Consider the following 25,766-nt stretch of genomic DNA (forward strand, 5'->3'; position numbering starts at 1 on the left):
GCTTTTTGCTGAATCATGCTGCCATGAGAAACAGCACACACATCAAACTAATGTCACTGGTCAGATATGCACTATGGTTTATTCCATTTCCTTTAACCGCCTGATGTCTGTTGCCCTTCTTTTTTAAATGGAGTCTCCATTGAAAGACTAGAACAAAGGTAAAGGTGCACTTGAGCTCCAATCGCGGGGAAATTCATAAAGAAAGGATAAAAAACGCTGATAGCACCATGACTTGCACATTACATGCAACCGCTCTCTGCCCCGTCTCAAGGTCTTATTTACACAGGATATCTTGCTAATGGCATTACAGAGCAAACATGACCATTAAATTTTGTAGCTGAGTGCTATTTCCCCATTTTTTTTGCCTCAGATTGCAATTACCTATATGGCCAAGTATATAAATGTTAACTTTGCTCCAAGGACACAGTATGAAGAACAACGACGGAGAAAAAGAAAATATTCGGACTGTGAGCTACAGGCCCTGAACGATGAGGTGCAGAGGCATTCTTCAAAACTTCAGGTAAGGAAATCAAACATGACAGATTGAAACCAAATCAGGGATTTAATATCCCAGTGTGTCAGAGCTGTGCTTGGGCTTGTAAGCCCTGATAAATGCACTTTAGAAACCACCAACATTCTGAAACCGCTAATAATTCTACTGTAACTGCGTGTGGTTACTAGCATTGATTTTCGTAAGCTGTACTGTTTTTGTATTGATGCCGATTTTCACAGAGAGGGGCTAATGTTTCACCAAATGTATGTATATTACCAAATTAAATACATGCAAATAACCCAGGAGCACTGAGATGCTTTTTGCTTGGCAGCACAGACATACATTTCACCTTCTGCATGTACTTTTAGAACTATATGGCTTTTGTTGGCTTATTTGTGAAGGTGTAGTGGTGGTAAAAGTCATGCAGTCCTTTAGAGAATTCACCCTTCAGTTTGTACTTGACTCAGCCTCATATCAATAGTTAATTAATTGATAACTGAATCAAATCTGTAATCTGATATCAACTATGAGAACAAGTAATCCAAAATTATGTAAAAAGAAAAAATTAATTTGTTGGTTAGACCTTATAAAATGACTATTTTATATTTCTTGAATGAAAAAATAAGCTATTGAGATATCAGTTTGGGCTCTGGTACCTTGGCATTAGTATTTTTTTTTCATAATTTAAAATCAATTAGTGAAAAAATAATCAACGTATTCATCAATGATGACTCTTAATTTCAGTAGCAGTCTTAAACCTGGAGGTGGACAGCATGACAGTCAACATTTAAACACACCTGAACTAAACTTACAGTACCAAGACCTGCTGCCAATGTTGTGGCAACATACAGTATCTATGTAATACAGTGGACCGTTATTTGAACCTGAGGTTAAGTAACACTAACACAATAATGTTCTCAGATGCTTGAACAATTCTGAATAATGAAACACACAACTGACAGAAAAATAAACACTATTTCTAAACATCTTAAAGGGTTAAGCATTCACTGTAAGTTCATGAAATAGTTTTCCTCCCCCACCTCCAACACACACACACACACACACACACACACACACACACACACACACACACACACACACACACACACACACACACACACACCACTTCTTATTCCAGACATGCATCATGAGATTGATTGGATGTGTGTGCGCATGCCTTGTGTGTGCGTGTGTGTCGTAATTGAGTGTGTCTCACGAGGGTGATTGCTCAGCCCCCCTACATGTCTGAAGTCATCAAAAGGAGTGGATGTAACCTTGGGGCAGCTCACTGGAGCTCAGCACACACACAAACACACACACACACACACACACACACACACACACACACACACACACACACACACACACACACCTACACACCTACACACCTACACACCTGCATTTATATGCAGATACACAAATGTGCAAACATCTATTCAAACAGACACACAGGCATACATGGAAAATGACGCTTGCATGTATTTACAGGCACAGATTAACATGCACATACACACAATTCAGGTACAATATGCAAATGCTTAGTTTTACTGGTGGCTGTGAGCAGGTGAGCAGCAGAATGTCAATGAGGCGGAACAGGAGGTGTCAACTTGTTTGGCGACTCTGGGACACTGAGCGTCAGCCACATGTTACGGTACAGTGGCTCTTCATTTAATCTGGAGTCAAGTCAGTTAGCCAAATCATCTATGTATGTTTGTGTGTGTGAGTGTGTGTGTGTGTGCTATTTGAATTTCCTTTTCTATTTCACTGTTATCTTAAAGAAACATTTGTGCAGTTTGGAATTGCAGGGCTCTTATTCTCATATGTGGCCTGTTTACACAACTGTATCTCCTACAGTATGTTTATCTGCACTTAATTTGCAATACCATCATGTTGTCAAGGAAGTGCTGCTCATCTCTCTTCAACATATCAGACATTTACATTATAACAATCTACTAAATGTTCACAACCAACATTTTTATTTCAACAATAAAACATATAAACTAAACTACTGTGGGTATGGTTCAAGGGAAAGTTCGCCCTCAAATCAAAAATACATATTTTTCCATCTTAACGGTAGAACTATATATTGATATATAATGTTTTGGTGTGAGTCGGCAAGTATTGGAGAAACTGGCCATAGACAAGTCTGCCCTCTCTTGAATATAATGAAGCTAGACGGCACTTGGCCTGTGGTGCTCAAAGCACCAAAAACAAAAAATAAATACATTTTAGAAACTCAACAGCAATGGCTCTTTCCAGAAATCATGACCCTGTGATTCAAGATAATCCAGAGACTTTGTTGGCAGCACTTTCATGTAGAAATTATATTCTTTTTACGCCGCCAATCGTATCACCATGCAGAAGGAAGCATTCTTCTACTACTATCTCACTATCTCACACTGTGTGTAGTTCATATGTGGATTATCTTTAAGAAACCAGGTCATGACTTCTGGAAAGAGACAATGCTGTTGAGATTTTCAGAGGAATTTTGTTGCACTTTGAGCACCACAAGCCGAGTGCCATGTAGTTCCAGACGGCATCCCTATAGCCAATATCTTCAACATTTTGCAACTCATGCCGAAACAATCTAGATTGATAAACAGCACTGCAGGTAAGAGGGAAAAAATGTGTTTTTTTGTTTATTTTTGGGGTGACCCGTCTCTTTAAAATTAAGGTCAGAGAAAGATCGTGCTCATGGTTAAATAATTAAATTACCATGCTGTTGCCCTGTAATCATAGTTTTGCAATTACATGTCATCTCATATACATATTACGGCCAATGCTATGATCTATGATGCATTTCCTCCTGAATATCTTTGCTAATTCAAAACAGCTGCTTTTCAGAGTAATCTGAAAGACAGTTAATTAAGAAAATAAAAAATTAAGCAAAGTGCATATAAATGGAGTTTGTCCCACACAGCAAAGGTTTTCCAGTGTCCTCATATCAACCCATTTGAATCCATGATTGAGCTTATTAACTTTAATTACTATTATCTAATTGGCAAAGCAGGCGCTCCTGATTGAATTTAAACCTCCAGCGAAGTCGGTTTCATTCAGATTAACTCTGTCAGGGGCAGCGCTGAGTAATGGACACAGCGGAGGCGAAGGTTGAGGGGTAATTGACTCCAACCTCTGTGTGTGTATCATGAAAACAGCAGCAGGAAGAAGGTTGTGTGTGTGTGTGTGTGTGTGTGTGTGTGTCATTATCACTGAGTGTGGTAAAGAGTGGTATATGTGAGATCAATAAGCCATATTACAGTGCTTTGTTAAAAGCACTCATTTATCAGGTGGCTGCATCTTGCTGCTCTCTACTTCTTTGTCTCTTACACACAAACACACACACACACACACACACACACACAAGCACAGATGCAGATACACTCAAGCCATCTGGATACTTGCAGGGTTCAGCTTATTCAATAGATGCTACAGGTCTATTTTTATGCCCGTTAGCTGTGCATATGCAAAAGCACCACTGTATGACCATCTATTCACAAAACTAAATGTCAATTCTATTGGTGTTGCACGGCTTGCACCATTTGTCTGGCTCTCGCTTCCTCTTCTCTCTACCCTCACCTGTAAGGTACATTTCCTCTCCTTCCAGGAACATCATGTGACAACGAGCACACCTAGCACAGGTGGGGTGGTAGCGCTTCCCTCCAGCCTGGAGGAGAGGAGAAGCAAAGGAAAGAAAAAGTGAGAGGAAATAAATAAGGCATGCACTAGCAAAAGCAGATGACACAAATGTGGAAATGAGAACAGAGTGGTGATAAGAAATTGAGAAACAGAATGAGGCCTGAAGAAACAGTAGAGGTGCGATAAGAAGTAGAGAAAAAAGGAATGAATAGGGGAGAGATGATGGGTGAGTGTTGCTTTGTTGGTTTTCCAAAGCTGCTTCGTCATCAGTCAACACTTCAGTCATTTAAAGAGGGACAGCTGCGCTTTTTCGCAGCTTTTTATAGACCGACACACACATACATGCACACAAACCCATAATTTCCTTCACAAAGACAAAAAATGTGCACACTCTTCCTCTTGTTTCCGTCTTTCTTGAGCACAAACACATATATCCATGCACGGAAAGTGCACTCACCTCAAGTACTCTGCCGCTGATGTACCTGTTACAGCTGTCACACCTGATGCCAAACTGAGTGTGGTAGTCAGTCTCACAGTAAGGTTTCCCATCCCTGCCAGGGACAAAAAAAAACAGCTCTCACTTTGAATTTGGCTTTCTGTTCCACTATTATTTATCTTGTAACACATTGTTTTTTAATGCCTGAGTCAAGGTACATGAATCAGCTGGAGCCAAAACAAATATTTTTCATTGTGTCTTCCAAGTATGAATATTTATATAAATACTGTGGGTGTCATCTAGTTGATTAAAAGACTTGATTTAATAATTATCAATTACTGTCTTGCAAATAAAAATGAACTGCTAAACACAGGTGTTGGTGAAACTAGAATAACATCCTGGTAGTTGTATGCGTCTGTGGACCAATAAGGTTGCAGTTACAGTTTACATCCATGTCTGTCCAGACTCATATGTAGCCAACACAGCTGACAATGCTTCAAATGTTGCTGCAAGGAAGCTACTTATTCTAAAACATGGACACTTGACACACATCTTCAGCCCGGCAGCACAAAATAACTTCATTAACATATTTTCATGGTGGGCATCCAAGGTTAGTGTCACCTTTTGTTCCTGAGTTAAGGCGTTGAAAAATGGCCAGAAAAGAGTTCTGCAGAACAATATGATTTCACAGTGAAGCTGACCTTTCAGATATAAAATGTCATCACTTCATCATTTTATCCTGTTAGACAAGATCGGGAATTTTGTCATAATTTGTGGATGAATTTGTAAATTATGGCCAAAAACATGTTTTGTGAGGTCACAGTGAACATAGACCACAAAATTCTGAGTTCATCATCCAAGAAAACATTTTTTTTTTCCTCAAGGCCGTCATGAGATATTACGTATAGAGACATTCCCTTAAGGTGTTTTTGAGATTTCATATTCTCCAGAGTTAGATGGATGCAAGGCCACAGTGACATTGACTTCTGACCACCAAAATATAATAAGTTCATTGTTAAGACTAAGTGGACGTTTGTGCCAAGAAATTCCCTCAAGGCAGTCTTGAGATATCAAATTCACTAGAATGAGCCAGACGGGCGGAAAGCCTAAAAACATAATGTCTCCGGCCACTGACTGATGACACAATGCTCCAAGTGGTTTCCTCCTTTAAGCAAATTGGTCACAGTGCATAGCTTCAGATATAAAAGCCCACTCTAAAGCAGCAGAGGATGTAAATCGCTTGAAAAAACCTTCAAAATTGGCTCAAACATAACTACAGTAGATGCTGTACATACGGGGGATCATGCCACCTACTTGCTGATGTACTCTCCAGTGAGCGCACAGCCACACGTTCGGCATTTAAAGCAACTGACGTGCCACTGTCTCTCCAGAGCCAGCAGAGACTGACCCTGTTTGATCTCCTCGCCACAGCCTGCGCAGTCTAGAGGAGAGGAGAATCAGGAAATGCAGCAATGAGAAAACACACAAAGAGGATAAGAGCAGCTTCAGCTATTGGAGTATTTATCATCCTTCCTCTCTGTCCTTGTCTCTCGGCTCTGCCAACCCCTCGTCACTTTGCTCTGCCTTCCTCCTCATCCCATATTCCTGCTGTCATAGTCACACTGTCTTGCCAGATGGAGCTACCAGAACCAGGCTAGAAGACTACCTGGAGCAGCAGGCCACCTTCTGTGTGTGTGTGTGTGTGTGTGTGTGTGTGTGTGTGTGTGTGTGTGTGTGTGTGTGTGTGTGTGTGTGTGTGTGTGTGTGTGTGTGTGTGTGTGTGTGTGTGTGCGTGTAGCTGCAGGGAAGGTGGCTATGTTTTCCAGCGTTCTGCAGGTGGACAGTAAACCTCTTCTTGTGTTTTTTCATCTGTAGGGGAGCAAACAGTCTTACATGCCGGGTGAATCATAAAGATGTAAGTAAGTTTAGTTATATATCAGTAGGTGACATAACATCATCCCACAGATTATTCTTGCTACTAAATGACCAGGAGGTGTGTATTACTTTTAGGTCACTGCACAGCTCAGCTGATTTCTGTTACACACACTGATATCAAAGGATAAGATGGCCATATGCTGCAATATATTTTTATTGTCGAAAAATCCCACGAAGGAACTAAAACAAACCAACCAAATCTTGATTACTCCCGTGTGCCATAAAAGTATATTGTCTAAAAACCACTAAAAGCACATCACAGAGCCACACTGTTGCACTGAATGGCACGTTCTTTTATTACTATAAAAATGGGCTGGAAACTAGCTATGTACCAAAGACGCGTTTAAAAATAACACAACCTGCCTTTATGCATTATTATTGGATAACTGCACAGCTTGTTGTGTATTATTCCTGACAAATGTCACATTACAAAATGTGCAGTGTAAGTGTGGTGTAGTTTGCATGCGTGTATGCATATATTTGTGTGTGTTTGTTTCTTACAGCTTGGCCCGTGGACCTTGACGGGCTTGTCGCTTTTCAGAGTGTGTGAGCACTGCTGACACACACACTTCTTCCCACAGAAGGTCACCCTGTCTCCAATTGGGAACGGACCCCTGAGAGCACATACACACACACACACACGCATGCACACACACACACACATACACAGTAAAATTTCAGTTAAGCTATGCAGATTCGGCACTGCAGAAATTCTACATTTTGAAACAAATAATTTAAAGGGTGAGTTAACCCAAATAACAGAAACATGTTTTTCACCTCGTACCCCTGAAGGTGTAGTATGTTTCTGTGCAGATAGATAAACCGGTTTTAAAAAATGCAACAGATATTTTTACTGCTAACCCTAACATATTAGAAACAAGTCCCCCAACCCATATAACCACATTAGTTTTTTGTTCCTTTCGTCTAATATGGACCACAGGAAAATTCCTAAATTACCCCCCCACAAATGATTGCAGTTTAAAACATGAGGTAACATTTTCAAACAGTCGTAGTTTAGTTTGGTTTAGTCTCCATAACTGCTTGGTCAGGTTTAGGAAAAGGTCATGGTTTCGATAGGTAGGCCTACGTTTGTTATGTCACTTGAGTAATATAAGCAAGTTGCTTTAAGCTATGTGACATAAGTTCACTACATTACATACATGACAAAAGTTAAGCATGCTACGTAAGTTAAGGCAAAATAACACAGCATTGCCTTTTGGTTTCACATGGGGCATGAAAAGTGGTCTCCTTGGTGAAAGTCCTGTGTTTGTTTCATCATTTCTCCACCTTGGCCTCGTCCCTATGCAGATTTTGTGTCTTTATAGTACGCCATCTGACTTCCTCCTTTGGACCCATCATTATTATTACTGCATAAATATTGGTCATAATAAGCTGCTTGTACAAATAATCGTGCTTCTCACAGCATTTAAGGCTAATATTTGAAAAATGACCAGCAATATTTTTATATTGGCAGATTAGATAGTTATATTTTACTTTCCATAACAGTAAATGATTGACGAAAGAAGTATTTCTGTAGTTTGACACCAGTTTCAGATTTCAATATGTTCCCATTTGCACATTCAAAGTTACAAGGAGTTACTCCCACAGCAATGAAAATACTACAAATATTTACATTCGCGCTAAAATTCCCCACTGAAAAATGTCTAGTAAATCAAAGGAGCTTCAGTATCCAAGAAGATATGGGATTATTCTCCAAATAAACAATAAAACAATGGATCAACCTGATCCCTCAGTTCCACACAGCAATATCCTCATCACCTGGTATTATTTCAGTTTTGGTCACACCTACACATGCACATTGGTTTTCAAAGAATATGCTGGAGCAGAGAGGACTGAAATATTAATACAAAAAGGCAATAAAGTATATATCAAGACCTACAAGAAATGCCATTTGGCCTGAGGGGTAAGCTGAAGCCACACAATGTGAGGGCGGAGTTTAGCACCTGCAATGCAGCCACAGCTGCATCAAATTTTTATCATTGTATACACATATGTATGCAGATCACAGCAAAGAACACCAAAACTCATCTGATAGAAAATAAGAAAACTGTAATACACATACTATTTTGTTAGAAGTTATTATACAGTATGTCACTCTGTGACTCACAGCAGCATACAGCAGCAGTATTACAGTAAAAGTGTATGGACTTTGCTACTGCTAGGCAACATGGAAAAAAAACAGAAATAACAATGACTAAAGGACGTTTTTTCGATATCCATTTAGTTGCAGCAAAATCAAGTTATGTGTCAAATCATCTAGTTGACGTCTCTCGCATTGGAAGTCAGAATCAATATGCTGCCCAGCTCTATATTATGCTGTATATCTTTCTCCTGGTTAGAGTTTTGCACTCAGCACACATTCAGAGAGGTTGTTTTGGGAGTTCAGTCGAAGCTTGGATAAAAAGTCATTTGAGAGACACAATTTTTATTGTAATATGCTGACACAGGCATTTTCAAAATGAATAAGCTTCATTCGCAATTTCAGTTTGGTATGTTCTTATTCAGTGGAGTTGGCGGGCGGGCACACACACACACACACACACACACACACACACACACACACACACACACACACACACACACACACACACACACACACACACAAATGGGGAACTCCAAAAACTCTCACTCTTAGCAATCTAATACCTAATGATCCATCTGTACATCGAACATACTGACTGACAGTTAGCCTTTTATATATTTACTGTACTGCTCAGCAGTCACACTTCATTTACAGGCACTTTTATCACATTAGCGTCAGCTCTGAGTGAACTGAAGCCAAAACTAGATTTACATGATAAATAATAAATAAAGTGAGACCAGCCAACTACAGCAGACACTATGCATATCTTCTGAAGTGTTTCATGCTGAAAATATTCAGTCTCTTTTTGTGTTTTCACAATCATTCAAATTTACATTTTGGGATCCGGCTACTCTCTCTCCTCTCGTCCATCTGCCTTTTTTCCTTCAGCACAATGCATGATGTAATTCAATGCTAGTGGGAAATTAATAATTTCAGACAAAGTGGTGACCCATGATAGGAATTAAAACTCAGGACAGCTGCCTCAAATGTGATCACTTTTTCTCAAAATCTGTTTCTCACAAAGTTCACATAGGTCTGATGGTAAATCACTGCAGTACTTTTTTAACTAGTAAAATAGAGATACTGATAAACGTATGTGTCCAAAACATGATACTGCTTTTGTCTTTACCTTTTAAAACCAGGGTGATCCCAGTATGTGTGTGTACTTTTTTATTTTCAGTTAAGCACTTTGTGATAGACCTGGTAAAGGCATGCTGCAATAAACTTTGATAAGTTACTTTTAATGAGCTATAATAAGGTTTATTGACTGGAAACATTTCAATTAAAACACTGCCTACAGTGTTTCTCAGCACATTTTAAGATTCTGCAGTAATTCTGATGTGCACTGGTCAGTGGAACCAAACACAGTCACAGGAATTTACTGTCCCATCATTGCATTTTAATTGTAAAGGGCCACCCGTGGTATGCAATAAGTTGTGAACCGTCATTATACCACACTATGTGGTGCTCTGTGAGAATCTCACTTGTTGTTTTTGTAGTCACAAGTTACAAGTGAAGCAGTGCCACAAGGATCCCTGAAGTTACAATGCATAGAGCTGCGAAGTTTAAAAGACAAGATACTTAAATTCCAATACTCCTACTATTTCTACTACTGACCATACAAGTTGTTTAACATGATGTCTTCTAATACTTTTGTCAGATATCTTTGATTATTTTTTATCAACTTATTCACAGTGTAGGAAAACCAGGAGATAAGTTCTCGGCCCTTACCTGCAAATGCTGCAGACAAAGCAATGTGGGTGGTATGTCCTCCCCAGGGCAGACACCACCTCCCCAGTGATGTACTGGTCACAGCTGTCACACTGGGTCCCGTAGAGCCGCTGGTAGTCCTCCGTACAGATGTACTCACCTGAGTGGTGAAAGAAACCCGAGTGCACCAGATCACAGCCACACACTAGAGAGAAGGAGAGAAGAATACTGAATCAACCCACATAATTCCTCAGAAATACACAGAAAAAACTACTCTATGAAGTCACTGTGTGGCAGCAGTGATAGAAACTCTTTCTCATGCACTGTTCATATGTATGAATAGTCATGCATCTAACCAACATAATCAGGAAGGCTCTGACCACATGGCCAATGTGCCGATTAGAGTTGAGAACGAAAGACCGAAAGTAAGGATGTAAGGATGCTGGCTGCCGTGGAGGATGGGTCAAACAAACACAGGACTTTTACCTAAGAGACCAGTGTTTGTGTGAAACAAAGTGAATGAGTTTTTGTAATGTATACTGTCACCATGTTTCTATTCCTAAACCTAACCCTATTTAACTTTATCTTGAGTATGCAACTTAACATTAAGTATATAATGGGACAACATTTTTCTAGGGGTGAAAACTCTTGTATGTGCATTTTTGTAAGATAGCACACAAACTGCAGGCACTAAAATGAAGAGAAGCTCTTGTGTGCAAACACAAAAATAAGGTAAAGAGGTGGAGTTAGAGAGCTGGTCAGATGACCAGCTTGCATGTATCATGTATTTCTTATTAAAAGCCATTTACTGCTGATAATGAAATCAATACATGTAATCAGTATGTGAGATATTATAATTAAGAAACTTAAGATGTCAGCCTGCTTTGACACGAACACCAGTGTTAATCCAATAATCTATAGGTTTCACCATGACCACAGTGAGTGTGTGTGTGTGTGTGTGTGTGTGTGTGTGTGTGTGTGTGTGTGGTGGTCGAGGGGGTGGGGCTGTTCAGAGTGCAATCTGTTGTTTTTTGTGTCCTTGAAAGGGTTAATACTCTAATCTGGTTTTCAGGATTAGACGATTAGACATCTAATCTACTATTTTTTTTCTTTTTACAATATGTTATGGTCGTTGGTGCATATGAGAATGTATTTTATATTTAATGATATGTGTGCTTTCATGTAAACCTGATTTTGTAAAATCTGCAGGTGTCCTCTCTTTACATACAATAAATACTTTTATATTTATATCTGAGGAGTGCTGTGTGATAGAGGCAAAGAGACACACTGTGTTTACTATATATACTGACAGCATGATGTATGGCTTTTATTTAGCAAATGCAAAGTCCTTCAGCCAAATGATTGCTTGTGTTGCAGCTGTGCTGAGGATGACGAGGCCTCTGCTGAGCTGGTTGGTTATACAGTTTAAAAGGAGCCGAATGATGATTTTCTCGAGGTATCGGGCAGGCAGAGAGCTTTCCTTTACCTCCATTCTGTTGTGTTTTACAGACTTTGTAACAGCCATTCAGGGATCACAACCAAGCCATAACCTCTTATAGTGCCACCGGTGTACAGACTTTTTTTCATGCATGTCCCTAAAATGAATTGAATTGCTCATGCCGTCAGTGTCAGCGCCATACTGTCAGTATGATACAACCTGCAGTATACAGGCTTGGCCAGCGGAGGTATAAACTGCACCATGGTACACCTGGATGTACTGTAAGTTAGACATTTGAAAGGCAGCCAATGGATCAACATATCTGACAGTGAATTGAATGTCTGGTCTCTAATTAAGCTAATGGCTCTAAACCCAGTGGAGTGAATGGATCTGATCCCAGCCAGCGTGTTAAGTGGCTCAGACGGAGAAAGAGAGAGGCAGAGAGAGAGAGGAAGACACTGTGGACCAAGACAAGCAGTCTAGCTGCCTAATTTATGCATCTATTGGAGTCAACCTAATGACATAAAGACAGTAAAGCAACATTAAAGTAAACTGTATCAGACTAAATCAGACCATACTACCCCCAAAACTTCCGTAACAGTCATCTGTGCAGCTCACTAAATATTTCTGTTATATTGTTATATGTTATATGTTTACTGTTAGGTGGTGGACTTGGGGGACTCTGAGGTTTTAGTTCGGCCCATGTCCCATCTGCTTGCATGCAGTCTTTCACTAGACAGAGATCAAGATGTTTTGGTTTTACTTTCGGGAGCTTCCATGCCGTCCATCTTTATTATACAGTCTATAGTGCAGGAGGTTGTGGTGGATGGACTGGTCAAACAAATACAGGACCTTTAGCAAGTTGCTGTTTGTGTCAGTGCTGACTTACTTCAAGTTATGAATGCAAGTTAAGTTATGTAACACACTTAACTTTAACTTTAACGTAACATACAAATAATGATCCTTTTTTGAACCAAATAGTTTTCATGCCTACATCTAACTGCGACCACTGCGAAACATTAACCACATGTTTAAAACTGTGACCATTAGTACGTGTGCCTGTTGCTGGTACACTCCAAAGATCATATATGTCATTTTGGGAGGCAAGTGACCTATTCTGCTATGCAGGTATGAAGATGTGTTTACCCAAACACATGAACCATTTGATTATCATTTTGAGAGAAAGGCTTTTATTAAGCATAAAGATCATGGAGTCATGTCATGGTTTTCAATTCCCTCTAAGGTTCAATCTTGTAATATTATGTAGATAATAGCGTGGCATTGCTGCTGTGCTCACTGCACATTTTGTCACTGGAATGCCTGCAATTGCATTACATCCTCTAACTGCTGACCATAAAAAATGATCATTATCACCAAGAGCCTCATAATTGTAAACAGTACAGGAAGATTATTGCAGAGTTTAGTCAAGGCAAGTTTATTTGTATAGCATCTTTCAACAAAAAGGCAATTCAACTTCCTTTGCATAAGACACAGTAGGCACTAAGACGAAAGAAACAACAATGATTTTGTATTGTCTCTCTTCACTTTTTCTCCATTTTTGCTGGATTATACCAAACAGGATGGACCTCATACACACTCCTTACTGTATTTAAACTGTAGTCCAAAGTTTTCTGAGTGACACAGATCTCAAAAGTCCATTTGCAGGATACATGTTGAAATTTAAGGTACGAATATGATTTTTCAACACAGATGTGATGCTGTTCATAGTCAGTATTGTCACATAACCCAGTGATCCTGTCATAATTTTGACTAAGTTTAAAGATGTTAAAATCAATGTATTCATAAAGGAAAGAACATTTAGGACATAATCCTCAAACATGACAAAACGCTGTACAGTATTTTTGTTTTTCTTCTCTGTCTCTGATCTTGTATTCTCGTCATGGCAAAGCTGCTGTCGCGCAACTTTAAAATGCCAGCCTGACCTTTACCAGTCTGCCTGAGACTAAAGCTGATCACAGTGGAGGAGTTACAGCTAACACACATCCATGCTCCTCTGTATGTGCTCTACACTCATACTGCATATTAATACACATACACACGTACTGTATATGCCAAACATATTTGTTGTTAGTCAAAAAAAAAAAAAAAATTGTCTAACAAGTCAACCCTTTTATTTTTTAATATCCACTGGCATTCAATAGATTAAGTTTTCAGCCAGCTGTGACAACATGATATATGCAAACCTGCACCTAGATACACTCTTTTTTTCTCTGTTTCTCAGAGACAGAGACACTTGAGGATGATAGCTCGGTCCTTCTCGTCTTTTCTCACTCCGCTGATAGCATTCACACATTCATCACTGTCTAAATGGAAAGCTATTAAGATGTGGAGGCAAACAGGAAAGAGAGGGAGCTGTTGAGGCTTGGCTGCTCTCTGGAGGGACCTGTGGTTTATTTGGATTTTCGAATCACAGGACATTTTCAAAAACTGTCCTCACAGAACAAAACTCATGCATGCGCATGCGCTGGCTGTGTTGACCAAATACTAATGACATTTCCGTATGTCTTTTTTTTTTTTTGCAAATTAGCCAATGCTAGCATACTACTACAATAAATATAGATAGTAAACCTAATTCCTGATGAACATCCGGACATAATTGCACGGCCATTGTGAGCGTATTTGCATGCTGACGTAAGCATTTTGCTCAGAGCACAGCAGAGCAAGACTCTGCTGTCAGTGCATCTTTATTAGACTGACATCAACCTTTTTCAGGTCTCAGTAATTTAACTATGCTCCTAACGATGATGAACCATTAGCCAAGCTCAGCAAATATCATGTCAAGCTTTTTGTATCTTTGAGATACTGCAAAAAGGCACAATTGTCAATAGATTCTAATCATGCAGTAAATGAAGTATAGAAAGGCCAATGATATCTTTATGATGAGCATGAGGTCACAAATCTGACTGAAGTTCCTCTCGAAACCATTCAACTTGTCAGGAATTATATCAAAAGTGAGGAAGCACAGAAGTGCATTATATTCACGAAGTGAAACGAACCAACACCTGTTTTTACAATTACATTGCTATCTAATTATCACAGAAAAAGATCTCATAATAATGAGATCAGGATCTAATTATGAAAAATATTAAGCCTTGCTATGAATCGTCGCTAACTTACACTAACCTACAGGATAAGACAGTGGGCAACAATGGCGCTATCTCACTAAATCTACTTTTCTTTCCATCTCCATATGAATTAGGAAATATTAATTTCACCTCATGTTAATGCCATAAAATAAGTAAGTCAACACTGTGCAGGAATCTCAAGTCGTTGGGATTGTTCAGGCAGAAAGACCAGTCTTAACTGCTTGAAGTCACTCTGCTCCTGTAGGAACAGGACGCTGGAGAAATCACTACAGGATGCTTTATGGATATAAGTTTACGCATATGCAGGTTTTTCCTAATTTTGAGATTTTTTTCTCATAATAACCAGATCCTGCTCTCATATTTATGAGATCTCTTCTTGTAATAGCAAGATAGGAACTCATAACTCAGACAGATGGTAAAGGATGCCATCCCTCCGAACCAAATAGATCACAGATCATTTGTGACAACCAGTAATAAAACCTGAACCTCTGTGTGTGAGCATGCAACGTCTTCATTTACTGTATATATGGAGCACTTTAATGTTATGTGGTAAATCGCTCTCTGTTAATGGTGAGGTACTCTGTTGTTGATGTTTGCTTTTTGGTGCTGTTGTTGTTTTTGTTGTTATCATAGTTGTATGCTGATTTATTTATTTTAATTGCTATATGGTACATGATGAGCTTCTTAAAGGACAAACAAAACAAGATCTACCTCTAATAAAGAGATAAGCTGTATTTTTTTCTTTTGTGAATGCACTGTACCTCAGGATATGAGTGTTTCTGAGTCAAAATAATTTCATAAAGCTGAGGACTTAATTTTGAAAATTTACGACGTAATTATAATAGAGGCAGTAAAGGCCACAGCAGAGAACTCCTTGAATCTAAACGTGCCTGACTGCTGCCATCCATTACTCCCTCTCTGTCACATGACATTTTAGTCTTTCAGGGACAGTCGGGACAAATCTTTCCACTGCCACTTGAACTTGCTGACTGAAGCTTAATGTTTAAAAAGGTCAAAGACTTGTCAGTCCCTTCAATGCCAGACCTGTCAAGAAAGACCTTATGACCCCACGTGACCTCACCCTGACTCCACCTGTTGCCACAAACGGTTTTCCACATTTAGTCTCTTTTGTGTTTGCTGAATCAGCAGTAACTGGACAGTTCCTTCAGTAGCTAAATAAAATCACACAGTTCAGACAGCGGGACAATGATTTAATCCCGTTGTAAACAATGGTGATTAATTACGAGACCTGCCTCATTTTATTATTAGTAACTTTAATTATTGCAAAATTGACCTCTAATAAGCAAATTCAACCTGGTGACTGTTTCTGCTGGACAGACAGAGTAACAGCATTATTATGAGCGTCTACAACCATCTCCAGCCTCCACTCTGTCTCACTGTGCAGCACATCCATACTCGGTCTGTGAGGGACCCATATAACTTATTCTCACCAGACAGAAAAAACTATCAAAAGAAATGTCACTGGAAATAATTCCAGTCATGTAATGAAATTGAAGGACTGAGACTCAGCTCATTTGTTAGCATTCATAATGACTCAACAAGAAGCGAGCGACACCCGCACTGCTGCAGTTTGGGGTTCAATTATCAATTGGCAACTCCAAAGAAGATATGATTAAAGGCTGGGCAATATATCATTACTAAACTGATATGGTAATATGAGACTAAGTCTCATCTTAGATTTTACCAACTTACCAAACTGTTGAATTACAGCTTTGAGGCACTATGTTCACATAATCATTGTTGGTGCTCAACAATAATTTATTGTATGTATGTATAGACTGTTGGGTAAGTAAATAAACACAAACATCATAGATGAATTGTTTGTACATAAGACTTACATGTTAGAATTCAAGGTTCAAGTCCACCTGTTGACAATATTTTTCAGATATTTTTGACTACGCTGAAGTAGTATTTTACTCATCCTTGTAAAAGGATATACTGTATATAAAAGTAATATAAATAATAGTGTTATATGATTACAATAATTAACTGAAGGATTAGTAAAACGTTAATTAAATATAGTCAAATATGTGAAAAACACAAACAATAGACAGACTTGAACCTTAAACTCACTGACTGGACTTGAACCAGCAAAATTAGGATAATGAGCTGTGCACTATAACCATTCAGCCACCAAGACACTCCATCAATCATGATTAATATGTTATATCCACAATTCAAGCAATTAGAAGACCCCTCAAAGACATTTTTCTATCCTCAAATCTGACCTCACCTTTCTTGTTGAAGGTTTTTAATGGATTGTCTTTGTGGTTCAATGTTTATTTTTAAGACCAATAATTTCTTCAAATGTACTAAATAGTATTAAATTCCCTTCAAAGTTTCATCTTAATTAAAAACTGACTAAATCAGACATGAGTATGTCAGATCAGCTCTTTATAAAACAGTCCTTTCACAATAAGAGAAGCCTTTCTGAGGGTGGATAAAAGAAAAATAGAAACAGTTCAGGTGGGATCTGAAAAGGAAAAATAAAATAAAAATCTTAAAAAAGCTATCAACCTCATGTTTAATGCTGTTAGCATTAAAATGCACCAGATCTTTTTTGTAGCTTCCACGTTGTTCCCACTTCATGACCTCAAAGTACATGATCACAACAAAGTCAAACAAGACTTTAGAGTAACAATCTGAGCCTTTCAGTGGCAAAAACTAGACTTATAGTGGATGAAAATTGACAGCCTGGCCGCTGACAACTGACGCAATATATAATACTGGACCAACAAAAATGTTGTTCACACTATTCACTTACACACATGGCAAAGTAGGCTGGAAAAATACCCTTTATCTCTGGATATTTAAGTTCATTTGACTAGCGTAAAGCCACTCTTCAGCATTGTAGTGACTGCTTTGTTTACCCTGCGCTGTAAAAGGAAGTGACGTTTTGTGGGTGTTCCCACCGAATCTATAGACCAAGAAGAACTGAGAAGTAAGCGGAGGGTTGTGGAGAAAGAAAACAGAAAATCAATTTCAGGTCACAAATAGATAAAATCAATACAAATCAATAAATAAAATTGTTCTCAGTGCATGTTCTCTCTCGTCCCTTTTATCCCAGTGTTTATCCCCTCCCTCACTCACCGCTCCATCAGTTTAATTCGTCACCAGCCTCCCTCTTCCCCTCCCTTCTGCTCATTGGAGGCCAGGTTCAGCTGCAGTTCGTCTGAGGCACTGAAGTATTTAAATACTTTTCTTCTACATCTGTTAACAGTGATTTGTAGCCTATTAAATTGAAGTGCTTGAGGTCTGGACACACATGCGCACAAACACACAACTGGCAGAAAGACAACAGATAATGATTTCTTTGTTTACTGCCAGCGGCGCAAGCAAAGGGTCTTGGGAATGAAAGAAAGAGGCAAAGGAAGAATGCATTTAAAAAGAAGGGATATAAATGAAGATAGATGCGAGAAACGAGAACTCCTGGAGGCTTGACACACACGCTGACTGTCTCATCGTTCTGATTTAGCTTCCAGATAGGCAACAAAACATACGAGCGTGCATGAAAACACACCAGAACACTGACCTCCTGTGCAAATGCTCATGCAGGGACACACAGAAACGAGTGGTGCGCAGCTGAGCTGATACAGCGGTTAATGCTTCACAGTTTGTCCTTGAAGTCTCTTCTGAAGAAAGAACCATCTGTAACCGTCTGCATGGGTGAGCTACACTAATACTGATAAAATACACTGCCTGGTATGTTTCACTTCTGGAACACAAACTTGTTTCTAACCAAAGTGGGTCAGGCTTTGCAAGTAAGCTCTTACTAGGTTACAAGAAATATATGAGTCTACTTTGTATTCTGTTGAGAAGGTGAAGACCTTGCACAATCCATCCAAATAAGTGTGCGCCTGTTGTACATCACCTTAAGGGGACTCTGTAATTGAAAATTATCCCATAAAAGTCTCCAAAAATGGGACTGAAATACTGTGCCATTCACAGTGAGAATCTGGTAATTTGGATATTTTTTTTTCCAGCAACAACTGAGATTGCTCTTTACAAAAAGACACGCTGAAAGGTCACAGATGATGTACATGGCTCAATTTTCTGGTGCAAAAGAGGAGACGAAAGGATTATTTCAGACACGAGGCCTAAGACGAGACGTGGAGCAAAGAGAAGAGAGGCAAGATGGGAGTCGGGGGAGAGATTAGAGGAAGAGGAAAAGAGAAGGCATCATATGTGAGGAGAAGGGGAAGCAGACAGCAAAGTGAGGGGATGAGGATGTGGAGGAAGAGACGGGGGGGGGGGGCCCAGGGGAGGTATCAATGAGGCTATCGATCTGTCCATCCAGCACACGCCTTGCCGTCCTGTCACCGTCTTCCCTCATCTTTTCGCGTCATCAACATGGTATGGATTTCCTTGCTGTAGCTCTTTGCATGACTCATTTGCATGACTGTGATCAGGATAGACAGATGGATCAAAGAGGAGGAGGGGGTTAGAAAAGGAAAGACTAACCAGTCTAACTGAGGGAATGATCGGTATAAACAGTAGAAACATGTGCCATGGATTTGGCTACACTCTAAAATGTGGTTTTCAATAGTTAAGTCTTAATATTTGTCAGTCAAAGTCAGGAGTTACGCCTGAATATTTGCATATCCAGCAGGACATGGACATAATATTCCAAAAACTGGCCTCATTCTCTTTAAAAATGAGGCAAAATTTATGAATTTGGGGCATATTTTATGACAGATTTTATGATAGCAGAGAGATATTATTTGCAGAGTTGCATTTGTCTTTTGTGTGATCAGCCTTGAAAATGTCATCTGTATGCAAGTGGTGCACTTTGTTCTTTTGTGCTGACAGGAAACAAAGTTGTAGTGGTTAAATCAAAAGTTTAAATCCTAAATATCCCATGTGATGCATTTGCGTGTAGGGACATCTTGTACGGAGGTTTGTATTATTATTTCTTTTATACTCAATTTAATTTATACCACATAATCCCTTTAACCTCTTTTAGCTGCTGGATTAACAAAGAAACAGATTGTCCTGGCTGGTTATTTTATCCATAACAATATCGAGACATAAAATTTCATATACAGTGATTCTATCCACATGGCTAGCTCCTGTAAGACAGTTTTTTAATTTTATTCACCAGCTTTATTTAACAAAAATCACATTTGAAATTTTAACAAGCTATGACAGCTGGTGTCACTGCCACAAGGGCCTGGATCAAAATATCTGACTACATCATACATACTTTAGTTTAACGTGAAGCCTGTCCAAGTATTCAAAACACTTATACTAAACTGCTCATACAGACAGTAGAGTAGTTGCCCAGTACTTCATACGCAAAACTAATATAATTTTTTCCAAAAATAAGCTCTAGTTCTTGAACTGATTCTGTTCAGGCTTCTTGGACCCTTGGTGCTATCTAGCAAAGCAGCACTTCTTTCCACCAATTTTGAGCGGAGCCACTGTAACCAAGGATCCATCAACAAAGGGCACTGCAGAATACACAACGGAAGTAAACAGTAATAGCAAGATGACTGATTTCATTTCATTTCTGTTTTCAGATTATTGGTTGGTTTTTATCCAAGAAACAAGCACGGACCAACTATAGAAATTGATACGCCCACTGAGGTCATTGCAGTAAAACTTCAGGTTAAGTATAAGCTTTTTTTTGTCTCCAGCTGGTCACCAACGTTTCGGGTTCTGAACCAATTTATTTTTGTTGGAAATGCTCTAACTCTTCAACATTGGGTGAGCCAACCAGAACACAATGCCTTCCATGCTGGTGGAAAGGGGTCTAACGCCACGCTTGCAGGTGTGGAGCTGAACTTAGGCACAGAGCTTCAAGCTAAATGGTAATGCGATAATGCTAATATTTACCAATTCAAAGTCATAGTAGGAAAACTAATAAACCCGAAGTACAATTGAGGCAAATTTATTCATAAACAAAAGTATTGGTCAAGTTTAACTTTGGAACTGATGATGGCACTGCATTAAACATCACCAACGTTATTTCAATGAATCCATCCAGAGTTGGCAATGAATGCATTACGTGTAACTGTCCAAGTTGTTGAGGCATACCGCCCAAAAATTACAAATGTTAACTTCTTGGTGGTGCGAGAGGAAAAGTCAGGGGTGCAACAGAGTTGGTATGATTTATCCTCTGGGGACGATGAATGTCTATAGAAAATTTCATGGCAATCCATCCAATAAATGGTGACGTATTTCAGTCGGACCAAAGTGGTGAACCAACCAACTCACTGCACTGAGTGTTAAATAACGACCTTATAAATGACTGTCATCGAATAGTACCCACGCACCAAGGTCTACAAATACATGTTACTGAAATCATGAGAGGACAGTTTCATGCAACTCCCAAGTAAAGCTGGGATATAAAGCACAATGTACATTCAACAAAACCTAAATTAGTCAATATACTACCAAATAAAAGACAATCTAAACTCACACAAACACCAGCACACAGAGTTTCTGCCTCATCTATCTCACCCTGCTCATCTGTTTCTATTTCCGTTTCTATCCAAATCTCCTCTCCTCTCTCCAAAAGCAATCTCTCTTCAATCCCAAATAGCCTTACTAACAGGAGATTACACTGTTTACCAAACAAAGACTCATTGTAACTCACTGACATTCACAGCTACCAACAAAGGATGTAAGACATGAGAGCATCAGAGAGGGGGAGGATAGAAGAGGAAAAAATAATCAGCAGAAGAAGAATAAATAAGACGCCCGTGTACTAAAAGCTGACATTTTGATTCTTGTCGACTTCATCAGCTGATGTCTACTCAGCCCACGCTCCATTAGCTAAAAGTCATTAAGCCTACTCTGCAAGATCAATTGTCCATAATAATAAATACTTTAATATCAAAGAGAGAACATTTCCGTCAATGAGTCAAGCTCATGTCCTGTCAGAGGGAATGAGTGCTTTGACTAAGCAAACTATCAGTCAATTAGACAATCTATCATTCAACCAAACAAACAATCAAAACAGTTTTTTTTCAGCTTAGGTTATTTTTCAGATCTAAAATGTAGCATGACATAAAAAGAATAAAAAAGGAAAACCCTCCTCTTTGGTGCTTTGTGGCTGAGTGCATTCAGGCGATGTTACTGGCACATCAAACAGAGAAAACAGTGTTGTTTTGCAGCACGCTTTGGGACTATGCGGGTCCCGGCCTGTGAAAGGAGGTTAGCTGGTTGGAGTCTGACTACGGGCTGAAAACCTGCTGACAGCACTGCTAAGCTAGCTGCTGACTCCAGACCTCTATTTGTGCGTTCTGTCCCACCTGCTCACTGGTGGAGCTCAAACATGCAAAGACACACATGCTGCAAACACACACAAATACTCAAATATGTACATGCGTTCACACACAAATGCGTGGATGAATACAATTTTCACTTGTGTTTTCCCTTTTTTTTTTAAACCTTCTGTTCCTTTTACAATATTTATTTACAAGTTTTACTTACACCCATCTTAAAAGGAGTAGTTGGGAAGTGTTGTGGGACAAGAGGTATTCTATTTCTGACACTTTTTTCACATTTCAGGGAGGAGGCACTCAAGCCAAAAGTGCGAGGGTAAGTTTCTCTTTATTCACCAACTATGCTAATTATCGATTGATTATTCCTTTCAGTCATTATTAAGCAAAAATGTCAAACATTTGCTGGTTCTGGCTCCTTAAATGTTGGAATTTGCTGCTTTTATTTATGACAGTAAATCTTGTATGATGTAGTAAATATATATTACTCCAACCTCAACCGTCTTTTGAGCAATCGGATTCCCATCCACTTCTAATTTTCTCAGTTGCATTAATACTTGGCTTTTCTGACACCTGATACCTATATAACATGCATGAAGTACAAAGTGAAAATAGCACATGAGCCAACATGACATACTGTTCCTGACTTATCCAAGCCTCTGTTTTTGGTATTCAGATATTAAATGAGCACTGAGTGGATCCATAGCTTTGCTGCTGTGGCTACTGAGATATTTAGACAAAAGTACAATACCTGTAATGTTTAAAAGATCAAAGATCTCCCCACCTTCTCTTCATTGTGAAGATATCACGTCACCTTCAGTTTCTGGTGACAGGTGTGTCCAAATACTGTATGTTTTTCTTATATAAAATTATTGACTTTGATCCTGCTGGAGTCATAGATAGTTCTGTTTCTATTTCAGTGAAGCTATCAAGTATTCAATTGTGCTGGTTCCTTCTTGTCTGAGGACTGCTAATTATTTAATATTAAACTATGCAAATTGATGTGGGTGGCATCCACACATGGAAACACATGCATGAGTCCAAGATAGAAAAATAAATGAATATGAAATATGTGTGTGTGTGTGTGTGTGTGCGCACGTGTGTGTATGTGGGGGAGTTGAGCATGGAAGCGGATGTGAGTGTGTGGATACATATGTGTGCATGTGAGGAGGTGTTAATGTGCACTGAATATACAGCAGCATGTTTGCGTGTGTAGGTGTGTAACGCCTTTCCTACCTTGGCAGGTGAAGCAGTGAACATGGAAATGTGTGTTCTTGACACGCACCACCTCCCCGCGACACACCTCCCCACAGCGCTCACACACGATGGGCGAATTTCCACGGCTGGAGAGAGGGGAGCTGCTGTTGTTGTTTCCTCCATAAAGACCTGACTGGTACTGAACTGAGGAGAAAAGACGAGAGGATCAAAAACATGTCAGTTATTGTCATTTTGAAGGCCTTCCTTTAGTCTTCCATTGAACTGAAATTCAAACCTTTGATCAAAGTGATTTAAAAAAATGTGAGACAACTGCCACAAACAGATAAGATCTGACACATTTTTTCACTCAGGCAAGTGTCTTGTTGCAGGAACCTGTGACAGTTAAACAAAAGTTTCCATGCATAATGAATCTGAAAACAGTTGCTCGGGTTTGTCCACAAACTAATCCACAAGTTGACTCATTCTCAAAGATCACAACAGATGTTTGTTTAGTTTTCCCCCTAAAAATTCATCAATTTAGCCTTGGATCAATAAGACAAAAACAGACAATCAAATAGAAACACAATAACGAACATGATCTCACACACACACACACACACACACACAAACTTGACCAAAGGTTTAAGGAGACAAAGAAGGCTTAGTGATTGACTTTGTAACTGGTGGTGGCTGCTGGGAGATCAGTACGACTTACAACCATTCATTACAAGGTAGCGGCTTAAGAGACAGACTGTGAGAGAGAGACAGGTTCAGAGGGAGATGGAAACTAACTGAATGATTAACTTCAATCTGCAGGTGGTCTTCAGAGTCTTAGTTGTCAGGGAACTACTCATATTCTACAATTTGTACAATTGTTTCAATGGAAAAGACAGCTATTATAAATATACACTTTATAATAGCTGCATTAATGTAGTGCACTGTAGATTTGTATACTTCTGTCTAGATTTGTATAATTACTTCTCCATACTTGTCTCCATAATGCTGTGCACTGCACATTGCAAATTGTGCACATGACAATAAAGCTTTGAATCTTGAATCGTGACATACACATGCAGAACATGACAAACACACACACACTATGTGAGACAGAAAAGGGCACATGGGGTTGTTTTGGGATTAAACCTCTTTCATCCTCGCTTATGAAACTGGTCAAATCCCTTTTAGAGAAACAAAAAAGTATTTTTCTTTATGCTTTCTCACACACACACACACACACACACACGCACAGACAGAGCAGCTCTGTCTCTATAACTGTAGGACAGTAGTGTATAGAGTTCACTGTGATCAATATTGATTTTGATTTTCAATCAACTGACCCTTAGCCAGTGTGCAACAGTCAGAGTAACAATTCTACTGTATTCCCGTCCATTCAATTACATTACAGTTAATGTCTCTGCCTCCCAGAGTATTATGCAATCACAGCACACACAGACACACACACACGACACACAACATGCTGGCAGGTTAAGCTGATGACAGCAGGAGAGAGACAGAGAGAGTTGAGGATCTATAATTGTTTCTGTGAGAGAGAGAGAGAACGAGTACAAAAAAAGGTAAAACTGGGGCAAAAATGTTTCCTAACAAATTGTATTACCAGTATGTGTTTGTGAGTGTGTGTGAGTGTGTGTAAGTGTGCGTGCAAGTGTGTGTGTGCACCACAAAAGCTGGCATAGGCTCTGTAGCCAGATGGCAGCACAAGGACTGGAACCACAGACACAGAAAGCCACCTTTGTGTGTCTGTGCATGTGCGTGTGTGAGAGAGCCTGAATGGGTTATTTTTGTGGGTTTGTTACTATTAGTAGGTTTAAATGTATATTCTAGTTTATGTATCGTATGAAGGTAAAAAAAAAAAGCTGCATATACAAGTACTGTATGTGCTTTAATGTGTGTGTATGGGTTGCCTGTGTTGTGCACTGTCTTGATACAACTAACCAGTAACCATCAGTAATGTCCTGTGCACACACAAAGCTGTTACTCTTGTCTGAAACAGTGGTTCCCAGCCTCTTTCTCGTGTGAAAATAAAGCCATGTCATCTTGTGACCCCCTCGTCAGGTGTTACAAATTTCACCCTGAGGTGGATTTTTTTCCCCTCTCAGATTCTTTTATTTTGTGAAATTACCCAGCAAAGCATGTGTAAAATCACCAATTAGAAAAATTATTTGTTGCAGAGGAACTATAATTCTTCTGCTGTTTTCAAACCCGTTCTCTCATGACCCCTAAAATGTATCTTATAACCCCACAGGGAGACCCCACCCCCATGTTGGGAACCAGTGCTCTGGGTTATGTGCAAGTCAGCCAAACTCTCTTCCATTTTTATTTGAATAAGTTGTAGACAATTTTCCAGTAGCATGCATGAAAGAAGCAAAGATTAGAGCAGCATAAATAACTTATCCTGTTTGGAGACCCCTGAAAATTTTCCTCATGAGCAACTGAAAGTCTCGA

The 25,766-nt window shown here is 39.3% G+C and overlaps 1 protein-coding gene and 1 long non-coding RNA gene across 6 annotated transcripts in view; one reads left to right on the top strand and one right to left on the bottom strand.

The window, feature by feature from the left end:
* Window positions 1–25,766, bottom strand: part of LOC121953079 (actin-binding LIM protein 3-like) — a 54,958-nt gene that overhangs the window by 25,283 nt on the left and 3,909 nt on the right. For all 4 annotated transcript variants that reach the window (XR_015778914.1, XR_015778913.1, XR_015778912.1 and 1 more), the window contains exons 3-8: window positions 23,343–23,507; window positions 10,336–10,519; window positions 7,002–7,114; window positions 5,880–6,006; window positions 4,587–4,680; window positions 4,070–4,157 (exon numbers count right to left, since the gene is read on the bottom strand). Coding sequence is in view for 1 of the 4 variants with exons in the window: in XM_088088432.1 (XP_087944558.1) it covers window positions 4,070–4,157; window positions 4,587–4,680; window positions 5,880–6,006; window positions 7,002–7,114; window positions 10,336–10,519; window positions 23,343–23,507 (771 nt within the window). In the remaining 3 variants the exon portion in view is untranslated. The remainder of the gene's footprint in view (window positions 1–4,069; window positions 4,158–4,586; window positions 4,681–5,879; window positions 6,007–7,001; window positions 7,115–10,335; window positions 10,520–23,342; window positions 23,508–25,766) is intronic.
* On the top strand, window positions 238–25,766 carry LOC121953080 (uncharacterized). 2 transcript variants are annotated; one of them, XR_015778916.1, is made up of 4 exons: window positions 238–520; window positions 20,400–20,487; window positions 22,396–22,425; window positions 23,351–25,766. It is a non-coding gene; the product is annotated as an uncharacterized LOC121953080 (long non-coding RNA). The 2 variants fall into 2 exon arrangements; XR_015778915.1 differs by lacking the exon at window positions 238–520 and adding an exon at window positions 18,083–18,546.

Source organism: Plectropomus leopardus, chromosome 15 (genome assembly GCF_026936395.1).
Source record: "Plectropomus leopardus strain MGB_pleo_1.0 chromosome 15, ASM2693639v1, whole genome shotgun sequence".
In the NCBI taxonomy this organism is placed as follows: domain Eukaryota; kingdom Metazoa; phylum Chordata; class Actinopteri; order Perciformes; family Serranidae; genus Plectropomus; species Plectropomus leopardus.